General features: G+C 50.7%; 1 protein-coding gene across 1 annotated transcript in view; it reads left to right on the plus strand.

The window, feature by feature from the left end:
* The first annotated feature begins 968 nt into the window (after positions 1-968).
* MYT1 (myelin transcription factor 1) overlaps positions 969-25,959 on the plus strand; it is a 60,305-nt gene continuing 35,314 nt past the window's right edge. Inside the window, exons 1-2 of the mRNA XM_065691311.1 lie at positions 969-1,058; positions 22,278-22,378. Coding sequence (XP_065547383.1) covers positions 1,034-1,058; positions 22,278-22,378 — 126 coding nt within the window. The 5' untranslated portion in view covers positions 969-1,033. The remainder of the gene's footprint in view (positions 1,059-22,277; positions 22,379-25,959) is intronic.

Here is a 25,959-nt window from a genome sequence, read left to right on the forward strand (position 1 = left end):
GGGAACTTTGCTCTCTCTGAAGGCCAGGGCTGACTACAGAAAGAGATGGGCTTGGTTTTATCCAAGGCAATGGGCAGAGCATGGTGGGTCACACAACCTGGGAGGGTGCTTTGCCAATGGGGTAACAAAGTTCAGTGCTATCATACATGTTAATCACAATCTTGGTTGCTTTTCTTCTTCTTCTTCTATTATTATTATTATTATTATTATTATTATTATTATTATTATTATTATTATTATTTCCTGCTAACTCTTTCCCTGCTTTTCCATCTGGAAGGCCAGTGAGAGTGTTCTTCACTGGCCTGTAGCCAGTTTTCTCCAGCTGGGATGAGTTCAGTCCAATGTTGCCATCTGTCCTTTGAGGCAGAGGGACATCCTCTTCCATTTCAGATCTCTCCCAGAACCAATTCCCCCTTTTCCTTTCCCCATGCACCCTGGACTCAACTAAAGCTTCAAATGTGTGGCTATAATTGGACTTGTGTGTTTCTAAGCAGACATCTGCATGTGAGAGGTCCAGTGTCCTGACCACTGGTTGCTCAGAGCCACACGGTCGCTCATCCTAGGGTTAGCTGGGGAGGATTCTCACTCCACAAGCACACAGAGTGTGTTTTGGGGTCTCACTGACATAGTGGATGTAGATCAGGCTTCCTAGGGCTGCTTTGCCCGGACAGGGGGTCCTACCCCCTCCGGGATGTGGATGTTATCACTGCACCTCTCTCCCAGTGAAAGGCAGTAGTGAGCCCCTCACACTACCGAGGATGGGTGCCCTTCCCCACTTCCCTGCCCATCCGGGGGGGGGGATAGCGAGGAGGGGGGGGGGTCAAACACACACACCCCCCTCAGAGCCATTGTGCGGGGCCCCCGCGGATTGGCCGCCGAGTGCGCCGCAGTGATTTTGCGGCGAGGTCCCATTGGCCGCCGCGGCACATAAGTTTTTGCTCCGGACGCAACTTTTCCCAGGGCGGATGGAGTAACCCCACGGTGGCGGCCCCGCTCCCGCCCGGGCCACGGCTCCCGCAGCCTCCCGGCAAGGATGAAGCTCTGCGGGACCTTCCTCGGTTCGTAGCCGTTTGCCGGCAGAGTGGGGAGGGGGTGTGAGAGTGTGGATGTGTGTTCCTGAGCGGTTTCCGCCCCGTTTCCCCTCTAAATCCCTCCAGCAGCTTAATTCTGCTTAAGCCACCCAAAAAAAGGGGGTTGCGGACCCACAAAGTCCTCCGTTCCCCTTTGTTTTATGATGTTTTTTTCCCCGGTGGAAAGAGGTTTCAGAGCGCAGGTTTCTCGTGTTTGCCGGTACCGGGCTCAGCTGCGAAGGGCTACGGGGGATGGAGGGGAGGGGAGGGGGGGGTGGATGCTGCCACTCCGGGGCACCGGCGGGGCTTTGTCCCTGCTGCTGTGGGTTTCGCGTAACTACAAAGGACTGGGTGGGGAGGAGGGAGAAAATCCTGTTTTCTGCTGTTTCTGGCCACACTTCTGCCGGGGGCTGTGGTGTTCGGTTTGCTTTTGCGTGTTAGTTTACTTTTATGCCCCACTTGCACACCGCTGGATAATAAAAGGGTGAGGAGGATGCCATTAAGTACAAAGTTGGTTGCTGCCTGCTCATCTGAATGTGTTTTGGTGCCTGAATTAACCCGGGAACAAAGGAGTAAGTTTAGGGATAATGCGAGCAAAAAGACGGTGATTGCTCCAATTGTTGTTCTTGGCGGAGAAAAAGAGCTCAAGGTTTGGGTGAGACAAAGGCGTTGCCTCTTCGGGAAGGAGCCGCCCAGATCGGGGGGAAGGGGCGCTCTGGAGAACGAGCAAAGGGTTATTAGAAGTTTTTTTGTGCCTGTGCATGTTGTTCCATCTGCCAGGGGCCTGTAGTGGGCAGGTTTCTGCGCAACCCTTCAGCTGTTCCATATACAATATTAATGCTGGCCATTTCTATTCGGCATACAACAGCACTAATTGTAGTCTGAGGCATTAAGGCAGTCAGCCCATCTGCATAGAAGCTTTCAGAAAGAAACAAGGAATGGGGGAAAAAAAAAAAGGAAATCTTTCACCCCCAGCTGGTAACCGGAGAAGTTGGTGCCAATTACAAATGCATAAAGTTTGAGACCTAATTTGCTTTGAAACGGCCTCAAAGAAGCCAACGAAATGCAATGTGGTGGTTTTATGCCTGTATTTACACAAGCAAAAGCAGCTTTATTTTGAATAATCTCAAACTTGAAACGCTTGGTCTGAAAACAGGAGCAGAGCAGGATTATTATTACGTTTGTTAATAAATTGCACAGAGATGTGTGTGCAAAGTGAACCTGCTTTTACAAACCCTTTTGGCATTCGCTTCTGCAGGGGACAGGCAGGCAGTGACCCTCTTGCTCCTGCCTCGACGTGAAAATACATGAATATGCATTGAATATCTCTCTGCTGTGCGGCTCCCATAGGGAAGCGGCAGCTCTTCCCGACCTGGGACCACACAGTAATTATTTCCTCCCTGGAAACTGCTGTAAAGTGACTCTGGAGAGGTCAGAAAACCCCCAAATCCCCCCCCAAAAAAGGCTGCAAGATGCTGAAGAGGGTGATGAGCGGTGGGGTGATGGGAGCTGTCCGCCGCCGTGGTGCTGACCCGTGGCCCGCCTGGACCACACACGGCCTCGCTTCTCCCTCGGGCTCCTCCGGCGTGGGGATGGTGTATGTGTGCCCGGAGACACTGGGGGCTGAGGAGGGATTTGGGAGCTGTGAGATGGGAATTTCTGCTGGCCGATGAAGTTGGAGGTGATTGGAAACTGTGGGTTCGGTGCTGGGTGTTTGCAGTGTTTTGGAAGGGTTTGAGGGGAATAGGAAGTCTGAGTCTGGGGACAAAGAAACACCAAACACTCTCTTGCAACCCAGAGCTTAATTGAATGGTATCAATGCTGTCAGCTGCCTTAGGGATCCTTGGTGAGTTGCATGTTAATAAATGCGACGACAGTGACAAAAATTAATATGTACTAACAGCTGGAGAGGCACAGGTATAGAGTCATAGAATCCTAGGTTGGAAAGGACCTCGAGGATCATCTGATCCAGCCTTTCTTAGCGAAGCATGACCTAGACTAAATGTCCCAGCACCCTGTCCAGCTGAGTCTTAAAAGTGGAATCCACCACTTCCCTGGGAGGTTATCCCAATGGCTGACTGTGAAATTTTTCCCTCTTGTGTCCAGATGGAATGTCCCCAGGAGATGTGCAGATTCACACACGTGCAGTGTGTGTGTGTACATAAATTTGTGTGGAAACATGCACGTAAACACACTTCCCTCCTGCCTTCTATCCTGTCTGTTGTGCTTTTGTTTCTCAAGTTTTAGCATTGCGTCTCGAAGTGAAGTAGTGGTGGAGGGGACCAGGCAGCATTGTGAGCAGAGAGGAGCTGAGTCCACCCGGCCCTCCCTTTGATTCTATCGCGGGTGCAGAACAATGGAGATGCAGTGTAGCACCAGGCCTGCTGCCTGCAGATAAGAGTTTAATAGAATTTCTGAATGCCAAAGGTTTAGGATGTAAAATATCCCTGTCTTTTGTGGTGTGTCCAAAGGAGATAGAAAGCGGCTTTTCAGGAGTACTCTCCGCTGAATACCTCCTTTATGTTAATGGTCTAGGAGCACACCAGGCTCACAAGGCATGGAAAACGGCACCAGAAGAGCCTCCAAGGCGGCCTCAACAGTTTGAAACTAGTATTTTTGTCAGCTTCTCAATAAAACACCTGAGGTGGAGAACTGACTCACTCTCCCCTGCTGTGCACCCCAGAATGGTCTGTGGGTGAGATGGGCTACATGCAGCACTTCCAATGGCCCACGCTGCCAGGAAGGAAGCTCGTAACACATGGGCTGAAACCTCAGGCACTCGAGCGGTTTTTTCCTCCTTGTGATTGCACCTCACGTGGCCTGGGCAGGGGTGACCTGGGAAGGGGTGGTTGGAGCTCTCCTGCAGCTCTGGAGCTGGAGTTTGGTGCAGGAGAGCACATCCCCAGCAGGATTCAGCTCTGTGCCAGGTTCTGCCTCTGCTCTCGGAGCTCTCTAAAGGCTCCTGGGGTTTCTATCCATTTGTGCGCTCCTGCATCTTTTTGGAAGTCTTTATTAAGATGATGGTAAAGTCTTAATCATGTCAGTGATGCTGGGGGTGGTGTGAGGGTGCAGGGAAAAGCACTGGGTAGAAAGGTGACTACCCCCTGCCCCCCCCCCCCCCCCCCCCGTATCCCATGGGGCTTCCTGTGTGTTCCCTGCTGCTTCCAAAAAGTTGCAGTCCAAGTGCTAATGCTCCTGTCTGGCAGGGGACAGGCAGACAGAGGGGATGTGCTAATGCCCTTCCTGCTGCACGGGGCCGGGGTCTGTCCCTAGAGCATCCCTCCAGCTTGGCGAGGGCTTTCTCCTCCTGGGTGGCCAGCTCTCCACTGAACAGAAGCATAATAGCAGCTCCTGGGAAGTGATGTAATGGAAGAACACGCACTTCACTTGCTCAGAACCAATCCCCAAACTGTTTTAGTCACAGTTTTCTTTTAGGACTTCTCCCTGTGTTATTCTCCTTCCCATCACGAAGTCCAAAATGTAACCACCTGAGCCACAATCCGTCCTTCCCGGGGTGAGGTGATGTCTGCTGGGAATACTCTGACATTTCTTATTTAATTTTAAAGAGAGGAGAAAAAAAATATTTATATACCTTTTAACCGCTTGCTTTTGAATATGTATATCAGCTAATAGGCAATACTTCCAGGTTCGTAGGGGCGATAAATTTCCCAGTCTGTTCTTTATGGTGATAGGTCATCTTCCTAACCACCAATAAATATTGTAAAGTACTTTCGCTGGAGCTGTGCTAACCCAGGGCATCTGTCACTCGCTGCTTGCTGCTATTAGGAATTATTGGGCCGTACCACGCGCTGGGATGCGCGGAGGGGGGGACACACGCCACGGCTCTTGTTGCCGTCCTTTTGTGTGCCTGCTATCAAAGGAGCCCCGAGCCTCGTGCATATTAATTATGAATCAGCTCGGGTAAAATCCTTCACCTTCTGCTGGGGCTCGGGGAGGGGGAGCAGGAGGCAAGAGGGGCCGGGAGAGCCCCAACTCTGGGTGCGCTCCAGTCCGCGGCTCCATCTCTCTCTGCCTCTCTCTTTGATGCTATACTGTAAATTTATTTCACCTCGGAGAGTAAACAGATATATTGCAACCCCAAGGGTTCATGGGTAGTGTATTTACAAAGGGAAGGCGCAGCAAGCCCCCTCTGTGCCATTTCCATTAATGAGAGCGGTCATTAAGTAAATGAGACATTGCCTTTAGCAGGCTTAAGAGTTCACACACTAAGGAGTATCAGATATTTAATTGACACCAACAACCCGTCTTACACGCGTGTTACTGGTGTAGGGAAGTGGGCTGCCCTCCAAGAACTCTCCCCCCACAACCTCCCCCATGTAAATTTCATGATTGGTTTCCGTGATGTCATTTTGTAAAGGGGCAGACAATAGCTGTGGGGAAAGGTAAGTCAATATTATGTTCTTTCGCTGACAAAGGCAGATAACGTTGGCTTTTTTCTTTCCCTTTCACCCCCCCCTTCTTTCCCCCCCCCTTCCCTCCCCTCCCTTGGATGGAGACCGAGGGGAAAGGCTTTCGGAGCGCGCAGTCGATGTAAACAGACGCAGGCGTTTTGCCTTTAGAGCACGGAGCCTGGCTTGTTGTTTGGAAAACTGCACCGGAGAACCGAGGGGGATTTTTTTTTTTATACCATGATCATCGCGCTCCCAGGTCCATCTTTGCTCGCTCGCTGCGAGACGCTTGTGGACAGGATCCGCTTCTGACTGGAAAGAGGTTGAATAAGATGAGAAAGGAGATTTATTAAAGGGGGGGTTGGGGGGGATAAGGAGAAAAAGAAAGGAGAGGAAAAAGAAAAAAGCAGGACATTGCCTTCAGCCGGGAAACTTTGTGAATCCCCCTGGAAGAGGATGCTTGCCGGGTGCGTGGACCGCGAGCTCGGTGGATGCTCGGCCGGAGGGAAGCGTGTGCGGGGTTAGCAGAAGACGCTCCGGCGGAGCTCTCGGAGGTGCTGATGGCGGTGCGGGGCCGGGGCTCCACGCGTCCCTCTCTGCCCCCCTCCCTTCCCCTTCTCCCAACCCCTTTACTACGGAAACTCCAACCCCAGGCTGCTGTCTCCTACTCCTCGGTCTTTGGGGAGCTCTGGATGCGTGTGCGGGGCGCTGGTGGTGCCCGTTGGGTCTCCTGCTTGGGGTTTGCTCCTGCCCTTGGCAGACTCCTCTTTATTCCTCCTTTTATTTATCTTCCTTTTCCCCCTTTTCCCCAATACCACTTCAGAGTTCTCTATTTATAGCAGCGAGGACCAAGGGCCGTGTGCCATGTTGGTGGATTTCTCTCTATACATTGACCACGACTGAAATCTGCGGGTTCTTATTTTTAGCTGGGAAGAGGCTTTGCTTGGCTAATCTCGTTATCAATTTGAGCAAAGTTTTTGTTGTTGTGTTGCTGCTGCTGCTGTTTTGTGGATGATTTTGGGGGGGAGCATGAAGGGAAGAGGGGTCCTGAGGAGGTGCTTGTGCTGTGATTGACCCTGGTGAGTTTGGCTGAGTTTGGGGTGCAGTTTGCAGGTGGGTAGGACAGACCCTCCCTGGGTGGGGGATCAGTATCCTCAGGGGCTCATCCCACACAAAGGGGTGGGTCGAGGGGTTCAGTCCCTTTGGAGCAGGGGCTTGGGCCATGCCAGCCCCCCCTGGAGTAACTGTAAGGCAGGGGAGGGGGCAGGCTGCCCTCTGCCCCCCCCCCCCCATCTCGGCTCCCCCCACTGCTGTTGAGTCCTTTTGCTTTGAGCAGCCACTGAAAACAAGCGCAAACCCTTGGTTAAATCCTCACCATCGCCCTGCCGCTACTTTGAGTTATTTATTTCTTCTTTCTTTCCCTTTCCCTTTCTCTCATTGCCTCATCTGCTGTTATTATCAGCCTTTTCCATATGGCCACTTTAATTAATGGCAGACAAAAGGGGGTTGGGGCGGGGGGGGGGGGGGGGGGGGAAATCCAGGAATTAGAGTTTATAGTTGGTTTGTCTCTGATGCTGTCATAGAAACCAGAAGCAAAGATGCCGCCTTTCCACTTCTTTGTATGATCCTGTTTATTGTTCCCGAGCGGCGCAGATTGGAGCAGGCGCGTGTTGTGCAAAGCGCAAACCATCGCCCGCTGCTGCGGCCCGGCCACAACTTGTCCCCTTCTCCCCTTCCCTTCCTGCTTTCTCCTCCCTCGGGAAGACCAAGGCAAACTCACTTTTGCTTCTCGTGTTTCCTTCCTGTGAGTGCTGCAGGGGGCTGTGGGATCCCCACTGCACAAAGGAGAGAAGAGTAGGAAAACTCCACAAAGTTGGGTTTATCCCTTCCCTGAAAGCAGGCGGGAGCTGCCTCTTGGCTCCCGGTGGATTTGGGGTCTGTGCATCCCAGAGCAGCAGGTCCGGGTCTGCCCCGGGTGCTGTTGCAGCGCAGGGGGAGCAACCCTGGGGGTGGGTGGCAACTCCCCGGGGGTCCCATCGGAGCAGGCAGCTTCCGCTTGTCCCCTGCACATCCCCGAGTAAGGGGCTGTGATTTCCCATCCCAACAGCAGTGCCTGGGGGGGGGGGAGCGGGAGCACCTCGGGCTGTAGGAAAGCCAGGAATACAGCTCCCAGCCCCTGCGAGGGGGGGGTCTCTGGGGCTTGGCACGGCTTGAGGGGCGTCCTGCTGCGGGACAGTGCTTCAGGTCAATGTCAAGGATGGCGTTGGTGGCTTTGGGACAGGGGTGTCCCCTCCCCTTTGGGCTGGGAGTGAGTGAGACTCCAAACCTCCCCCTTCCTTCTCTCCCCCCGTGGTTCCCGGCAGTCGGATGCTGAGGGCAGGGCTGACTTTGCAAGACGTAGTTCAGCGTCAGAGCAGCTGCCATCTTAGCAGACAGTGATAAAGTGTCCCCCCCCCCCCGTTCCCCTCCCGGACACATGGGCTTTGGGGTGATGCTTCCAAACTTGGCTTCTCAATGGGGCACGCTGCTGCTCTTGGGCTGTGGAGGGGGAGCAGCGCACCCTGAATGGACTGAATTGCGCAGCCTTGGAGCCTGGGAATACAAACTTCTCCCTTCCCCCAAATCCCACGTTGGTTCTGCATCAGTGCTTGGGGGGGGGGTAAGTGAGTTTACACTGCTGAGCCCCCCAAAATCAGTGCAATTTAAAGCGGTTCCTGTCTGGTGGGGAATAGAGCAACCTGGGGGTGCTTGACTAGCAAGGGGTGCTGGTGTCCCCCTCACTTGAAAGCTTGGGGGACCCTGTGCCCCCCAAGAGCAGGGCGAGGAGGGGGAAGCAGCAGATTTACAGTAAAGGCTGGAGTGGGGGGGGGAATTGCCACGGCTGGGCCGGGCTTCCCAGAAGACATGAAACGAGCCCTGGAAATGAGGCAGGGAGCTGGGGGAACATTGCTCTACTGCTGGGAGGTCAGAGGGGAGTGTTTAATGGCAAAGAGGGGGCAAGGCCCCATCTCCCCTTTGCTTTGTGTGCGTGTGTTGGGCTGTAAATGGAAGGACTTCTTTTTACACTTGTGAACTGGGTAGCTTAGTTGCTAGAGCTCTTTCCTTAATGACAAAGGACATCTCCTGTCGTCACTTTATAGCTGTTCCTCCTATACATGGGAGCTGAGGGTGGAGAATCCACGCTGTAAACTTCCAGAGCTGAGAATAAACCACGGAGTGTTGTTCTTCTTCCCCCAATAAATCCCTTCTTTGAGCTGTTTACTCACGCTGGTTACTGCCTGGCTGTGCAGAGGAGGATGCTGACAGCAGCAGGGAGGCTCAGGTGGTCCCACATTCCAGGTTTATTTGTCGTTTTAGGACATAACCCTCCAGCGGCTGTGTGAAAGGGGTTATCAGGCAGGGATTAATTCCCAGCCATCCTCTCGGTTCCCAGGTGTTTTTCCAGCTTGGACAGGGAGAAGTTGCTCTCAGGAAAACTCGCTCTTTCCGCATCTTTTCTCCTTTCCATCTTTTTTGTCTTCCTCATTTTAAAGTGTTCCTTTCCTCTTCAAATATTCGCTATTGCTTCTAAGGCTGCTTCCCCTTGCAAAGCAGAAACTTGATCCCGCACCTAGTCCTTAGAGAGGAGATCACGGTGTGAATGGGGAATAGGGATGATATGGATATGCTGTGGAGTTTCTGGGGTGGGAGAGAGACCATGAAATACCTTGCTCCTAGGGTGGAATGAGATTTCTGCTCTGGGATCTGGGAGCCAGGAGTAGTGGCAAAAAGCAGGGCTGGGACATCCCTTCTGCTTCCTCCAGAGATGGGAGGGAAATCTGCCGCCCCATCTCCTGCAAATCTCTTTGCCAAGGAGAAAAGGAGTTTGTGGAAGAAGGAAGTTTCCCCTCTTGGCAGGTTAATCCATTGGAGGGAATTCCTGGAGGTTCAGCCTTTGCCTGTGCTGAGTTTGGGAGCAGCTGCTGGTGGATTGGCTCTGTGGGATGGGGCTGGGACATGGAAGGTGAAGAGCAGATTCCTGCTGGTTCAGGTTCCATGCGTTTCCCCTGCAGGGCAGGAGCAGTGTAGGATGGCATCTCATGGCTTCTCAGAGCTGCTTTGCTGCAGCATCTCGGGTGTGTGTTTTAGTGCTATGGGGATAGCTGGAGGTGGGCCCTGAGGTGTGGGCATCTCAGGCATGAGCACGTATTGAACACTTATGTCTAAAGACTGTAAATATGACAAAAACACCCGAATAGAGGAACTCCTCAAAATGTTTTGTGGATTTTCTGTGGACTCTTTTATAGGAGGCACAAGCTGGATTCTTAAGGAAAAAAGAGCTAAAACACTAAAAATACAATGCAAAACTAGTGTTTTTCTGTTGTTAAGGTTGTTCATCCCCACAACAGTTCTGGGAGGCCTTGCTGCGGTTTTACAGGTGGGGATGGGGAGGCAGAGAAGGTTTCTGGGACCGGAAGGTCCAGACTGAGAGCCTGGGATCTTAGCGTGAAAAGTTGGTTCCTGTAAAGCAGGACTTTACCACTGGAATGCCTGCATTTTGAGCATCACTGCCTGCTTTTTAAAGTGATGCCTCTGTGCTATGTGAGTCTTTGAGGCAGAGCCTGTATGAAACTGGTCCAGCAGCACTGGGAGCTGTTTTCAGGCAGACCCAAGAGGGCAAAGGCACACGTGGCTCTGGCTGGGTTACACATAAGAGTGGGAAGAGGATAAAGGGTGTGAGTGTGACTGGGGCTCCATCCCACCTCCCTGATACAGTCAGAGCATCCTGGTGTATTGATGCTCGTATGTGACTCAAATGTCCCATGTGTTTTATAGCAGTGAGGAAATGAAGTGAGCTGCGAAAGCTTGTCCAGGGAAGGGTGCAAAAGGAAAGGGAAACAGTGAATTTCCAGGCACAGCTTGGTTGATGATAGGATGGTTGAGATTCCCTTGTCCTCCCCAGCAAGTGTCAGCCTTGCAGCAGAATAAACTGCGATGCTCTGCAATGCTCTGCTTTCCATTTTGTTTGGTTTAAAACCCCCCCAAAAGATAAAAAAATAGAATTTTCACCTGAATTAAAATACTTTTGATCTTTGTCTTTCCTTGAACTTTTTGCTTCAGAGAGAATAGATTAATAAACACTTTCAAATGGAAAAAAAAAAAAACCCATAGTTTGGAAAGGACCCCCTTTTATCTTTAACACAGCTTTAACGCTAACCTGGCTATGAGCTGGTTGTCCCTCGGTTCCTTTTGTCTCGCTGTTTTTTATCTGAACAACAATAAATGCGCTTTTATTGTGATCATTCTGGTCTTTCCTGGTCACTTTTTATTCTTTCCCTCTTATTTTGAAGTCAGCACATGGAGGGGGGAAAAAAAGAAATAAAATAAATAATTGCAGTGTTATTTTAATCAGCCCAAATGAAAGAGCAAATCAGAGCGAGCATTTTAATCTGCCCCGAGCAAAACTGCCTTGTACATCTGTCATGTCGGGATTAGTGGAACTCTTTAAAGAAGCTGAAGACTTTTGAAACAAAGTATTAAACATTTGTGACCTGATTTCCATTCTTACAATATTCTCATTAAGAAGAGTGCGGGCTGGAAGACATCTGTTGCCTCCTATTTGTTTTAAGAATATTAAAGAATAATAAGAATATTGGATGAGGGCGTGGGTGGAGGAAAGGTAAATGTTAATATTTGGAGCTAAATCTCTAAGCTGCCGTTTGCCAAAGTGATTCTGTGTCTCACTATGGGCAGGGTAGGGGGGAAAACACACGTCTTGGTGGAGCCCCTCGAGTTGGATGCCCTGTGTTGCTGGTCTTGGTTGCTTTAGGCTGTCGGTGCTTTAGGCTTTGCTGCAGGCTGTGAGCTTTGGTGCATCAATAGTGGAGATTCCTGGCAGGAAATCTAGTCTTAAACTAAACCCAGGCAGAGGCGCAGCCTTAAATTGTACATAAATACAACTTCTATGTGTGTGGCACCTGCATGCGTTCAGTGCTGCCTTGGATCAGCCGGAGAACAGAGTAGGAAGGGAGTGAAAACGTCCTTCCTGGGTGTGCAGCTTGTGTTTTGTTTGATGCTAAGGCAGTTAAAGTAAATGGCTCAGCTTGGATCCCTAAGGAAGGGAAAAAAAAGCCAGGCATGTGGTCGGTAAAGTACTTGCTGAAAGAAGCCTTCCCCTGTAACGTGGGTATACGGTTGAAGAGAAGGTTGCTGTCGACTGCAATCTTTGCATCTTGTTTATGCTTGCTGGGTAAAATATTAACTAAAGCATCTGAACATAAAGTTCTGGTGTGAAAGAATATCAGCAGGGGAGAGCCATATGGTGCCAGCCTGCTAACAAAATACCAAACGCTGGAGATTCCTTTTTGCAGAAGACTGAAAACTCTCGTTTCCCATACATAATACATGAGTTCGTGCCTTTGATTACTCTAAACATTAGTCCAAGCGGCACAGGCGTCTCTTTGGAGCTAACACAACTTAGGGCACGTAGTTCTCTTCTCCCCCCCTCCCCTTTCTTTACATAAAAGAAATCGATGTTGAGCTGTTAAGATACAAATATCCAATATGCTGTAAGACAATATGTTTCCGAAACTGCTGTGTAAGCTGCCTTTCCTCTAGTTAAATATAAGCTGCTGTAGAGACTCGGGTTTCTTCGTTCCTTCATTTGAAACCATTTGGCAAGTGCGTGGCTCTCCCTAGGATGCTACCTGCAAGTCGGGGCCGTGGCTGGTTTAGGGACGCCTTTCGCTCCTTGTGGGTGCGATCAGACCTGTTTGGTGCTGAGGACCATAATCGTGTCTGAGCAGCAGCTCGTGGGCACACTTACCTCAAGGCTCTCTGCGAGCCGAGCAGTCAGGTGCATTCTACAGCAATGGGTTCAAACCCCGCATTAGGAGGATCCGCCGGTGAATATTGTTATAAGGTACAAGAGGAGGCGCTGGGGGAGCTTTCATGCACACGGTGTTTAAAACCCAAGGTACCGCTGGCAAAGCCGGCTGGTGACACCGAGCGCCTTGAATTTCTTTTCTCTTCAGCAATCCCTTGAAACCCCCAATTTGATGGTGAATAACCCTGCCCTGCGCTTGTCACCGGGCTCCCCAGGAGCAGCTTGTTAAGCTCTGTGATGAGTACCCAATTACCTGTGTGTAAAAACACCCACCTTGTGCAGAGAAACCACCCCAGCAGTTGGCTTAACCCATGTTTCAGAGTCGGAGTTGTTCCCTGCTCCTGGTGCTCTCCGGCTTGGAAGAGGCAGCTCTGAGGGGCGGAAGGGGATATCTGTCAGGCAGCCACAGGCTTGGGGCCGAAGCTTGACTTTGAGTCACCTGTTCTAGCTCTTGGACAGCCAAACCTTCTTGGAAGAACATCAGGTTTAGCATTTAAATGCAGAATTGGGCTTTCCTCTTCTGGCACTGGCGCTTCCCATTCTGGCTGTACAGGCAATGCAGGGTGATGGGATGGAAACGAAGTTGGCTGAATGGCTGGTGGACGTTTTGGGGCAGGGAAGGGTCATGTAAAGGGGAGGCTGCTGGGATAAGTGAAGGTGTTGGATGGGCTTTGAGAGAAGCTGCCTAATTTCAGTAAAGTGCTTTGAAAGCTATCTTGGAATGGGGGGGCTTGATGCCTAAGCAAGAGCCTCCCTGTAGGATCTGTTTCTAGTCAGCATAGGATGGTTTGGGTTGGAAGGGACCTTAAAGCAGTTCCAGCCCCCCTGGCATGGGCAGGGACACCTTTCACTAGACCAAGATGCTCAAAGCCCCATCCAACCCCCAAACCCCAAGTGCCTATGCACGAAAGAGAAGATAAATCCATTCCTTTCCCCGGTAAAGGTAGAACATCTTTCTTTGTCAGAAATCAAAGGCCTTGGGTGGGTGATATTCTGGCTGAAGTTATCTTGGGCAAAGAGAGCCCAACTCGAGTGATTTTGCAGAGGGGAAAGAAACCCCATGCCTCTGAAAGCTGATGTGGCCATGAGCGTGCCTGCAGCCCCGGCTTCTCCTTCTGTTGCATTCATCTCTCCTCCATAACTGTGAAGCTTTGCATCTAGCGAGCTTCTGGCAAGTGGAGTTAAAGGTTTGTTTGTTGCCCTCAATATTTTGATGTAATTAGTCAGCAAGCAACTTGCTGCTTTTGCCCAGAGAAACGCTCTCTCCAAGAATGGAAGAGGCAGAGGAGGATTAATGGCCTTCTGGAGAGAGCTGCTCCGTTTTATTTGTACTTAAAAAACCAAGTAAAAATAGTGCCTGGGAGCAATGTGGTTGCTTTAAAAATACATGACAGTCTATAGAGTTAACTTTGCCTGCAGTGTCTGAGGAGCATGGAGTTGTCAGCTCCTCTCCTGTATCCCCTAGTAACTTTGGGCTCCCTCCCATTGCTGGGGTGGCAGGTCACTGTGGAGCAAGCAAAGTGGCTCTGGCAGGTTGGCTGCTTCCCTGCTGTGCAGGGAGCATTGTGTCAAGAGCCAGGACGCTCCTGGAAATGGGAGGATTGGGAGAAGGATTTGGAGTAGAAACTTCCCGCTTATGGGATAGGAGCTAATCCTTGGCTGTGGGTTCCAGCGAGAGAGCGCATCACTGGGGGGACTTTGGCTTTCCTGGCTTGGTACTGGGACAAACCTAATGTGGCTGGAAGTGGGGATGAAGGCTGCTCTGCTCCAAGAAGCACACAGCTTCTGCCCCATCCCTCCTCCTTGTCCCCACTTCATAGTCATAAGCTAGTGCAGGCTGCTGTTGGAAGGACAGAAAGGTATCACTTAGCTCTTTAATTTCAGTTACCTGGGGTCTGCAGGAGCACTAAAAGCAGCGCTATAAACTTCAAGTATTTGATGATTCTCCTTTTCAAGCAGGTAGCGCACAGCAGCCACCCCGTTCAGTGGTGATAACCCTGGGGGGGGGGGGGAGGCTGTGACCTTACTGCTGGCAGGGGAGAGGCTCCTTTTGAACAAAGCCATTTGAAGGGTCAGCTAAACTGCCTCACTTCATGGTGGGCAGCACGGTACCCTGTGCGTGCCCCTGCTCCGGGAGGCTTGGCATGGGAATGGGCTTCAGTTTGAGTGTGCTGAGCCCATGCTATGTAAGGGGAGGCTGGTGGGGGGCTGAGAGCCAGCAGGCACTGTGTGGTGCTGCCTTTTACCCCAGGGGAGTTGCTGCTGCATGATGATCTCACCTCCTTTTATGCCTTATTGCTTCTGTCTCTCTGACTCTGGGTGACACACGCTTACGTGTCAACTTTTCACTTCTTATACGGCAGTGGAGAGGAAAGGCTTGATATCGTAAAGACAAGCTGGCAGCTGGGAAGTAGCCCATTTAGTCATCTAACTTTGCGTCACAGTTGCTGCCAGCCTCTTCCATGGCTTTTCCTGGCAGCGTCTCCCTCCTCTGCTTGACCTGGCTTCACACGTGGTAGGAATCCCTATCCAGAAAACCATCTGCTCGAGTAAGCGCTGTTGGACCCCGGTCTTGTAGGGGAGAAGGGTTTGTGTTGCTCGAACACCCCTGTGTGCCCAGCTTGGCCTTCAGGCAGAAGCAGTGTGGGTTTTGCAGCCTTTGTGGGTTTAGGGTGAGGTTGCAGAGCAGATTCAAATTCACTCGTGCTGGCCTAGCTGGAGGTTTACCTTTCTCTCAATGGCTGTGAGAAGAAGCAGTGATCTAGGGGGTTATGGGAGCTGGAATCCCCTAATGTCATTTGTTCCTCTGTATGCATCATCTCATTGTCGCCCATTCTTCAACTACCCTTCTCACTGCTTATCTTCAGCCCCCAGCAACTTAATGCTGCCCCGGAGTCCCTTTGTACAGCACAGAAACACTGTGCACATATGCAACCGTAAAGATCTTCTCCGATCACCCCGGGTGGGGAAGGACATCCATGTCCGACACTGGCAATGCCAGGGGTCACACTTCTTGTGCTCACCCCAAAACCTCTGTGACTCACACAGGTTGGTTTCCCCTTCCAGAGGGCTTTTGAGTTTTAGCAGGACCATAGAAAGGGGTTTACAAGCCAGAAGATGCTCTTGTAACCTCACCCAGAGCCATCAGGTCACTCCCTTTGGCAGCAAGGAGCCGCTTCCTTCCCACTGGCCAAAGACATGGCTATGTAAAACCATCTCTCTGCCCTGATTTCTCCTGCTGGTGTTTCCACACACGAGCTCCACGGAGGATTTCGATTTGGTATGAAAAGTAATTATGACTGGGGTGCAGTTTAGCAGTTGTGTTTTACAGTGCTGGTAAGGTTAAAAGAAATAATAAAAGAAAGACTCAGCCAGAGTAACTGCCTGCAACGTGCTATTTGCCTTTTTAAGGAAATACTTCTTTGAGACAGCTTGGGTGAAAGGTCGGCATTTGCATATAAATGGAAAAGAAAGTGTGTGATGCTGGAAGTTACATCTATATTATTTTCTCAGCAGTGAGCTGCTGTTGCGGAGATTAAGGGACGCGGTTTGCATTTGGCTCCTATTGAATAGAGAAGGTACCAGGAAAGCCAAATTAGAACCAAATAATGAGGGGAAATGTGCAAGAAGAAAGAAGCGGCATCCTGTTTCTGGGAGATGCTCTTCTGTGTGCGTGGTGCGTTACATGCCTCTTTGCACACTTGCTGGGCGCACGCAGATGAGTGCTGCTTAGCAGGGCTCCCTCTGTGTGCGCATAAGGATGGATGCTGGAGATGAAGCTGGTGGCAGGAGTGGTCCATGCTGTGGATAAGCCTGGCAGAAGGGAGATGCTGGCACTCATTGTTTGGAAGTGATAAACGGAGGCTTGCTTGTATTTTGTTTCTTATTTTAAAACATTATTATTACTACTGTTATTAATAATTACTTTTGTACAGGTTCAGGTATGTCTGGAGGGGAATTAATCAGCAGCTCGTATGAAGCTCCTATTGCAGGATGAAAACTCACATTTTGGGCAACTTTTAAAGGCTGGCAGGGCAAAAGCAGGAGGCTCTGGGGTCTTGCTCTTGTCTTGGAGAGGGTCAGCATAACCTGAGAGCTGGGGAAAGATGGGATGTTGAACAGTGTTCACTCTTTAATCTTTCTGATCAATATACTTCAGAACAGTGCACAAGCAGCAGTGCTGCTGTGGGCACACAGCACTCCTTCCTCTCTTAAAGACTGAACAAGTGAAGCAAGGATGGAAGGTGAAAGACACCTTCTCCTGTCTCTTCTCCTGCGCAGGATGCTTCTGCCGCTTTGTAGAGCAAGAAAAAAGACTCTAATAAAAAGTCTTGTTAAGTGGCCATGAACACTGGAGCGTGAATATTGCTCTTAATGAGGAGAGGCTGTACCCTCATTTGTTTCCTTTGCATTGTAGGTGCACTGAGGGCTTCAGCTCCTTTAGTTCTGGGTGATGGAGAGAAACGGGACGAAATGTTGGTCCTTCCCTAGAGCACTTACAGAATCGTAGAATAGTCAGGGTTGGAAAGGACCTCAAGATCATCCAGTTCCAACCCCCCTGCCATGGACAGGGACACCTCACACTAAACCATCCCACCCAAGGCTTCATCCAACCTGGCCTTGAACACCGCCAGGGATGGAGCACTCACAACCTCCCTGGGCAACCCATTCCAGTGCCTCACCACCCTCACAGGAAAGAATTTCCTCCTTAGATCCAATCTAAACTTCCCCTGTTTCAGTTTTAACCCGTTACCCCTTGTCCTGTCACTTGGACTCGGGGTGAAGAGCTGCTGGGCAGGGATGGAGAGGGACCTGGGGGAAGGATGGCAGAGCCACAGCCACAGGGGACTCTGCATGCCAAGTCCTATGGCAAAGTTATCTCTATCCCTTAATCCTTGTAGGTCTTTAACTTGCTGCTGAACCCCAGTGCTGAGGGCTTTGCCCCCTCTTCAAGGGTTCTGGTGCTTCTTCCCTTCCTATTGCAACATGCTCTCATGTTTGGGAAATGTGACTCTTCTTGTGATTAAACCAACTGTTCTGTGTCCTGTGCCAGGGCTGTGGGGAAAGGGATGATTCCCCTCTCCCATCAAGGACATGGCAAAGTGAGTTAAAATCATCCCAAGGTTTCAGGTATCGCAGGGCAAAGCATGAGCTGGCACGGCTGAGGTGGCCACATGGGCTGACGTGGCTGCTGATGGCGTCAAAAGCAGGATGAGCCAAGAGGGGAGGTGGCATGGGGCTGGCAAGGAGGACATGAGTCACTTGTACCTCATGCAGTGCTGGGAAGGGAGCTGAGGTGGGGGATGCTCCCTGGGCTGCTGGCTGGCACCTGGGCATTGCAGGAATCTTTGGGAGGAGGGTGGCAGGCTCTTGTGGCTGGAGATGGAGAAACAGCAGCATCGCGCTAGCAATGTCCTTGTGCCCTTTGCATAGCCAGGTGGAAACCCTGGTGCTCATCTCCTCTCCTCTGCCCCCAGGACATGCAGGGCTGTACTTGGCCACACAGTGCAGCAAGGCACCATCCAGCTCTTTGCTTCGGCTAGAGGGGACGTGGCTGGGAATGATGTGGGGATGAGGAGCAGCAAGTCCTGGGATGCAAGAGTGGGATATGCTGGGTTAACATGGCAATGGAGACGGGAAGGGGAGCAGCAGGAGATGGAGTACTTGGGTAAACTGCCCTGGAGACCAGCCAAGGGCATATGGACTGGGATATCCATATCCCTTGTCAAGGGCAATGGCATTTTCAACTTGCGTAAAATAAAATGAACCTGGTCTAGTGGAAAGGGTCCCTGCCCGTGGCAGGGGGTTGGAACTGGATGAGCTTTAAGGTCCCTTCCAAACCATTCTATGATAGTCATGGGGCCAGGTCCCTGCAGCTTGGCCCCAGTTTTATAAGAAGAAACTCCACATAGCTCCCCCATTTCTCCCTTTATAGGCTGTAAACTCAGTGGGGCTTGCCCACATAAGCTCTGCAGCTGAGAGCATCAAAGCTCAACATCTGCTTGGTGATTGCCAAGCTCCTTTCCAAACAAGCTAAGGACAAGTACCTTTAGGTCCGTAAACGAACACCCCCCAATCTAGCTGGCCGTGCTGCATCTCCCATCCATACATCCCATCCTAAGTGATTATTAAATCAAATTTGCTGATAAGTATGAGATGTAATACTATTACACAGCTGTTAAACCTCAATTAATATGTTTTAATGATCAGTCGTTTACTGTGCAATACACAATTAACATCCAGTATCAGATCTGAAATTAAATGCATGTTTGGGAAGCTAAATCTGAAGCCCTGAACGTCGCTGTGCCATGGAAAACAGCTGTAATTGCATTGAATAGACAGTATTTCTGTGCCCTGAGAGGGGCTTAAACCAACACTTCTGCCATCAGAGGAGGATGGAGGAGAACAGCTAATGTAAAACTAGGTTTTGAGAGGGTTCTGGTCTGGTGTTTGGTTGTTTTAATTCATATGAATGATGGGGTCCAAAGGGCACCCCCTGATCGCTGACACTGCTGCTGGATTTGCTCTGAGCCCGTGTTGTCTGGCGGGGCATGGAAGGACCCAGCCTCTTCTCAAGCACGTTGCCGCTGCCTTAACACAGAGTTCAGGTTTCCAATGGAAAATGTGCCTGCAAAAGAAGATGAAGAGCAATCTCACTCCCTTTTTCTTGCACTTGGGGGAGCAAACAAAGACTGATTTGGTTTCCTTCTAGTCATTTAGCTTAAATACTCGGTGAAATGGAAAGTAAAGGCCACCCGAGTCTGCTTTCCACCCTGAATTGTGCGTGTCCATCCCAGCTTTCCTGACTTTCTTGTTTGGAGTTGATGAGGGTTTCTGAGGCTTCACAGAACTTGCTCTTTCACACCAGGATTCTGCACATCTCAGTGCATCATTCCCCCACTGATCTCTCTCTATAGGCATTTCTGAAGGAGGGAAGGGGACAAATTGATTCAAGGTTTGGGGAAAGAGCCTCATTTGGAAGAGGACACACTGATGTTGTGCTGGATTGTCACAAATGCTGATGAGGAAAAGCAGCCTGTCTAGTGAGGGTCCTCAGTGTGTGATCCAGTCCTGGCTAGGTGGTGGGTACCAAGGATGGAGCGGATTTCCTTTGGGATGTGAACATCGGGCAGTGATCTATAGTGACCTAGACCAGCTGAGCATCCAGGTTATTATTCATGGATGCAAGCGCTCCTGACTGTGAGCTTTCATGTCCCAGCTCTGTGCAAGGAGGGGACCTCAGGATGTGCTGAACTGCTCCGCGTGGGGAAAAACTTGCATTTAGGGCAATATCCTACATCTCCTCTTGGGTGGCCAGGGAGGGGTTAAAAGAAGTGTACTTCACATAACCAGTGAGCTTCGTTTCTGCTGAGCGCAGGGTGGAAAGGGCACAGCCAGCAGTGCAAACTGATCCTCTCCAGGGACCACATGCGTTTAAGCAGCAGGGAGCAGAGGAAATCTGACTCGTGTGTTGACGGAGCTGCCTTGGCCATCTGAGCCGGGCAGGGCAGAGGGACAGGAGAAGGCAGGAGGGTGCTGAGCTGGCATGGCCTGGCCGAGGCTCCTAACCCCAACACACAGCCCCTTCCCTCCTCTTCCTCACAGGGATGAAGGTGCAGAAGGCTGGGACTGGCCCTGTGGCAAGGAGAAGCTGGCATCTTGAGCCAGATTTACCATGGCAGCATCCAGAACTCACCCTTAGTCTATGACTTAGGTACACGTGAGCTAAACAGGCCCAGAGGATGAATGTGCGTATGTGTTAATGCTGTTTTTAACTCCTCAGGGTTGAATCTTACCATTTCTCAGCCTTTCAGAATTCTTCTAAGCTATCTTTAGGGTTCTCTTGCATCCAGGATCTATTGTTTCTGCAGTTTAACCCACTCTCTGCTCCTGCCTCCGCTGCATCCCAGAGAGGTTGCTCCCTCTTTAAAACACACCAGAGAAGGATGCTCAGGGAAAGGCTTCAGATAAGCAGGCAGGCTGTGCTGTCCTACGAATATAGTATAGAAGCATCTTTATTTCTTCTTATTTGATGCCTTTTCCTCTTCTGTTCTTTCCTCTTTCCCTTTGTAGCTTCTTCCCCACGTTTTGCTTGGCTCCATCAGCTGCCTTGGCCATCTGTCCCTCCCTGCGCCTTTTCCTCAGAGCTTCTCCAGAGCAGAACCATGTTTTGGCATCTCTAATATTGTTTCATAGCCCTGTGCCTTTCCTTTGGGTCCAGGCTGGAACAAGGTGCTTCAGACAGGGTTAGGAGAGAAGTTTCTAATGCAGATGTTTCTCCCATAAAACCTAGAAGAGCCCCCCTCCTGATCTGAGCAGTTCTGCTTTAGGATAAATACGTGAAGGTGACTTTCATGGTTATTTACGGTAGGCACTAACTTGGACTGGACATCACCATAGGATTGAATTGTCCCAGATTTTCAATGTACCTATGGCAAGAGCACTCTGGGACATACTGGTTGTTCCTTAATGTCTTGTAGGTGGGGAACAGACACAGGCAGGGGAGGAATAAATTCCCTAACTACTCTCTATGTATTGTCCCAAAAGCTGCTTTGTTGCAGAGCAGATGGAAAGTTGCTCTGCTGGTGTCCTACGCTGTCAGCAAGTTATCCATGGCTGGAAACACCCACCTTCCCAGGCTTCCTTTAGCATCCTTCTCCCTGCTTCCCTTGTCTTTGAGATCACCCCAATAAAGAAACATCAAGTCAAGGAACCTGCTCAGCAGAAAGGAAACCTCTGCCCTGAGCTCTTCCCCAGGCTATTAGCAGCCGAAGTGATGAGCCTGCTGGCATGTGTGTATCCCCTCACGTTGGAGGATGCTCTCCTTTTCCCTATGCATCAGTGGTAGATGAATGGAGCCAGGCTTGGAGAACAGGCAGTACATTGTGCAGTGCTCGGTGCCAGAGGGAGCTGCAATGTGAGATGCCAGGGGGAGGCTCGCAGCAGCGGTGCCCGAAGCAACAAAGATGCTGAGGGCCTGGAGGCCACAGTCTGGAAGCAAATGGTCTTGATCTCATCACTGTGAGCGGTAACTGCACAGCAGGGAAGCCGTGCCGTGTGCTCCTGTGCCATGGCAGCTCCTCCGTGCTGGTCCAGCTGCTGCAGGGCCAGTAACAGCCCCTTAAAGGTGTTTGGAGTTGTATTAGATGATGCCCCATCCCTGGCAGTGTTCAAGGCCAGGTGGAACACAGGGGCTTGGAGCAAGCTGCTCCAGTGGAAGGAGTCCCTGCCCGTGGCAGGGGATTGGAATCGGATGAGCTTTAAGGTCCCTTCCAACCCAAACCAGTCTGGGGTTCTGTGAAGGGAAAACGCCCCAAATCTGCTTGTACAAGATGCATTTCCCACAGTATTTCCCCTTGGATAGAGGCTCCTCTCTGCCTGCTCTCCCTTGCTCCCAAAGCAGTTCTGTGTCTGAGAGTTTTAACTTTGAGACCCTTGTTTTGCACCTTCAATGCCTATTTCTGTAAGGACTCGCTCCCAAAATACTGATGTCACACAGAGCTGTTGTGGGGACCTCCCTTGTGCTCTCAGTGCTGCCCAGCTAATGGGTCCCATCCACCCCTATAGATGTGCAAATGAACCTGAAGAAGAGAGCTCAAGGGGGAAGCCCTTTGCCAGCTGCCAGGGGCACAGGGAGTCTCCTTGCCCAGCCCAGTGGCAGCACCGTTAATACTCTGTTCTCCAATTGATGATCAAGCTGAGCAGCATTGCAGTGTTCAGGGTAGGCTCAGGGTGCACAGTTCCTCATGTCTGGGGCTCTTGGCCTTGGCAAGACACCCTGGGGTGCTACTGAGGGCATAGAGACCCTCAGGCAGGATTTATATGGCAATTAAAGAAAGCAGGCAGGGAATATATACTGCTCCGGTTGATGCTGCTGATGGGGTGCCGGGCGCACTCTGTGTCCTGACCCTGTGCTCCTCTTCCCCTCCCCAGAAAATGAGTTCCGGGGTGAGCTGCTGAACCAGAGGTGGACCTGTGGAGAGAAGATCAGCAGCTGCGAGGGAGCCGCCAGCCTGCACGGCGCACGCATCAAGGTGAGCAGAAAGCACCCGGTCCCCCCCTCAGTGTGTACTTCAATGTGGTGACCCCCTGCCATGGGATGTGCTGCTCCATCCCTTATAGACCAGGTGGTTCCTGGGGGATGGAGCCTTTCCGGTACCCAAAGTGATGGGCAGGGCTTGGAAGTCTCTGTCTCCTTCCTACAGCCAAACCTCCTGCGTGGTGAATTCGGGGCTTCCAGCTGCCAAGATTTGGCTTTGAATCCAGATATTTAAATCCTCTCCGGTCCCATCCTTCAAGGGCGGCTCAGATCTGGGTATTTAGGTCAGTCCCAGGCCTGTTAAAATGGGCCCTTTCTCCAAGGCGCCGGCTGGTCGGAAGGAGCCCCTTGTACACCAGGTGAAGCTGTGATGCCTTTGGAGGAGACAAGGGGGGCATTCATCCCCACCGGGACCCCGGCAGCTCCTGGGGACTCAACAGAGCTGCTCATTTACTGCTGCAGCTGTGGCTGATGAAAGGGGTCCAGCCAAAGCTGTCAAACCTCCTGGCAGATTCACTGCCAGCAGATTAGGAAGCTTTAATTAAGCATAGAACTGTGCTGCTCACTACGCAAATGGCACATCCTGTCCCATTTTGGCCTCTCGGTAGTAAGGCACCATCTCGGACCCACCTGGGTGCTGGAAGAAGCCCTCTTAGGGAGACTGATGTTACTGATGCTTCCTGTATCCCCAAATAAACCGAGCGCTGGGAAAACCCCAAACCAGCAAAAATCCATCCTTAAACCTCATCCTTCTTCACTAACAAGCTGTCAGCTGCAAGCAGGTGTCGCCAGGAAAGCTCTCACCTTCTTAGAAAGCAGAGTAAGCAGTTGTTGCTATATTTAAACCCAGCTCAATTAAGGCTTTTCTATTGAACCTGCCAAATAAGCACTTAGATTAGATTTAATGAGATTGTTGTATGTTAATAAAGCAATGATTATAAAAGGTAATATTCCTGGTACCTGGTGCTCATCTAGTGCTCTGCCTTTGCCAGGCACATAGCTAATATTGACTGTTTCTTGCTGCTTATCTGTGTTCTAACACAGTGACTGGCCTGGGGTCAGCAGGAGGAGGTGAGAAGGGGGTTTGTGAAGTGGGAGGAGGGTTTGGGAAGCCGCAGCTTTTGGTAACGCTGGTCCTGCAAAGCATTCAGAGTCACATTGTGGGATGTCAAGGGTACGTATGGGCCTGATCCTGCGCGTCGCTGCCTGCAAGACTGGGGTGTGAGTGAGCAATAGAGGAATTCTGGTCCCTTGTTATAAAAGCTAAATTAAACTTGAAAGGAAGAGGGAAGGAGGAGGCTTTGATAAGGCTATTGCCACCTCGATGAGCAGGTTTCCCCACGCATTGCTTTAAATCCATTTAGGCAAATTAAACAAGATTTCAATCAGTGAAGCGGGCTATTTGTTTTCTATGTTTTCCTAAAATCCTGGTAGAAGTTAGGATAGTTTAGCCCTGGATATTGTATGTCTCAATCCCTCTCTAACCTTTGGATCTGCACCACGTGTACATGCTTGCACTTAAACACAAAAATACATATTGTATTTAAATGCAGCTTTTCATGGCAGTTGCAGCTCGTAATCCACAGGATGAGCAATAGTGAAGGACAAAGGGATGCGGGGCACGGTTGCTGATTTATCTTTTGCCTTTAGAGAAGTCCAGGCATGGGATAAAATTTCCCATGATGGGTTTGAAATGGGATCTCTGGAGAGTGCTGGAGAGAGGTGCTCGGCGCACAGAGCCAGCTGAGACCATCCGTATGGATGCTCCTGGGTCGTGGTGGCTGATGGAGGAATGAATCTGCCACCCAGATATTCCCTCTTCTCCTGTGCCATGGTGAGCTAGCTGGGGGGGGTACTGCTAAATAGCAGGCAGGCTGCTGCTGAAGTCTGCCTGCTGTTAGGATGGGGAGGGCTGACGTTGATGGAGCCACCACAATGTCCTTGCCACGAGCACTGGCTGCTGTGGTCCTTGGGGATACACACGTAGCTCATTTCAGCAATCACCTTGTATCGTGCCACTTGAGGGTAATCTTAGGAAAAAGGCAGCTTATTGCTGCGCTTGAAAACAGTGAGGTTGAAGAACTGTGATATTTGTATTTCCTACCCCTCCTCTTCTGGCCTGAGAGCTGTTTGCGTGTATGGAGCCACTTTAGGTCTCTCTGTGTGTTAAATAGTGTTTGGGTTGCGTGTTGTAGCACTTGCAAACAGTCGAGGAGAAAGTATACGTCAACTTAAACTACTGCATGTGAAATCACCCCAGCCTGATGCTGTGGAGGCACACGGTGCAGCTGCGGCTGTGTCAAATGTGATGCTGGGGAGCATCTCTTCTGGTCTGCTTCACTCGTGCAGAGGATGCCTCTGCCATCCCTATAGAGCATTGCTGCTCGGTAAGCACTTCACTTGGAGCACTGGGCTCTTTTTAGGGTAGGAATTGGACCCTTTCTGCAAACACAAGCTGACAGCACGGCTTCAGGAGGATGTTTGTGACACAGCTGGAATGTTTAATGTGAGGTGGGCACAAGCTGTGGGTTTGCATCTGAAGATGTCGAGGCAAAATCCTCCCCCTCTGACTCCAAGCCTGAAAACGCCACATGGGGTGTCCTTTCCTGGAAGCAGCCAAAGCAAAAGGCAGACTGTGGTTTATTCAGCTGAGGACGGGACTCACAATAGGTGGAATGTCAGAAGGATTTAAATCAAGCAGCAAGGAAAACCCTAAAGGAAGGAGGATAAAGAGAAAAACCCAACCTGAGTGTGGTTATAAAATAGCAGCTGGGAGCTACCATGAGCCTTTGTTATAAGCAGAAGCAAACTCCTGATCAAGGGTATTTCTTCCTCCACCACCCCTTATTTATTGTGTTCTTAAAGGCAGATTTCTCATGGGGTGGGGAATAAAAGCCTCCAAAAAAGTAAAAGCAGAGGGAGGTGAAATCAGGACAAATTCAAATCCATCATCACCAGTCGGTGGGTGCTGAGGGGCAGTTTTGCTGCCTGGCTGTGATTTGCTCCATAGTCTACATCCACCTGGGGATTTGCTCCCTTCATTGCCTGTGCTGATAAAGTGATCTTTGGGTAGGAAAGGAGCAGCAGACAACAGTGAGGATTAATCAGCAGATTAATCTTCCCTGGTGAGAACTTGGAGTTTGGGATAAGGTTGGTGATGGTGAAGGTTTCCCACACAGCATCCTTCTCCCTTCCCTTCCTTCATCCTGGCTTTGAACGCAGCCCTGAATCAGGGTTGTGGGAGGTGGATGTTCTGACTCTGCCTGCCCCGGATAGAATGGTGGTGGTGGGTCCTGCCTCATTAGGGTGTTCAGCACTGCCTCCTCCCTTAGGAGCTACTGAAGGGGCTCTTTGGACCTGGAAGAGGGGAAGGACCAAGCAGAAAACCATTTCTCAAATATTCTGTAGGGAAAAATACCATTTCTCCTGGCGTTTTCCTCCTCCTGCTTTACCTGCTGCTAGGCCAATGTGAATTTTGCTTTTCTAACTCAAAATAGAGGCTCTGTCTGTCCGTCTGCCCCCTCGAAAGCTCAGACACAGCTTCCTGCACATGGCATTTTGCTGTATTCACAAATA

This window comes from Lathamus discolor, chromosome 11, assembly GCF_037157495.1.
Source record: "Lathamus discolor isolate bLatDis1 chromosome 11, bLatDis1.hap1, whole genome shotgun sequence".
In the NCBI taxonomy this organism is placed as follows: Eukaryota; Metazoa; Chordata; class Aves; order Psittaciformes; family Psittacidae; genus Lathamus; species Lathamus discolor.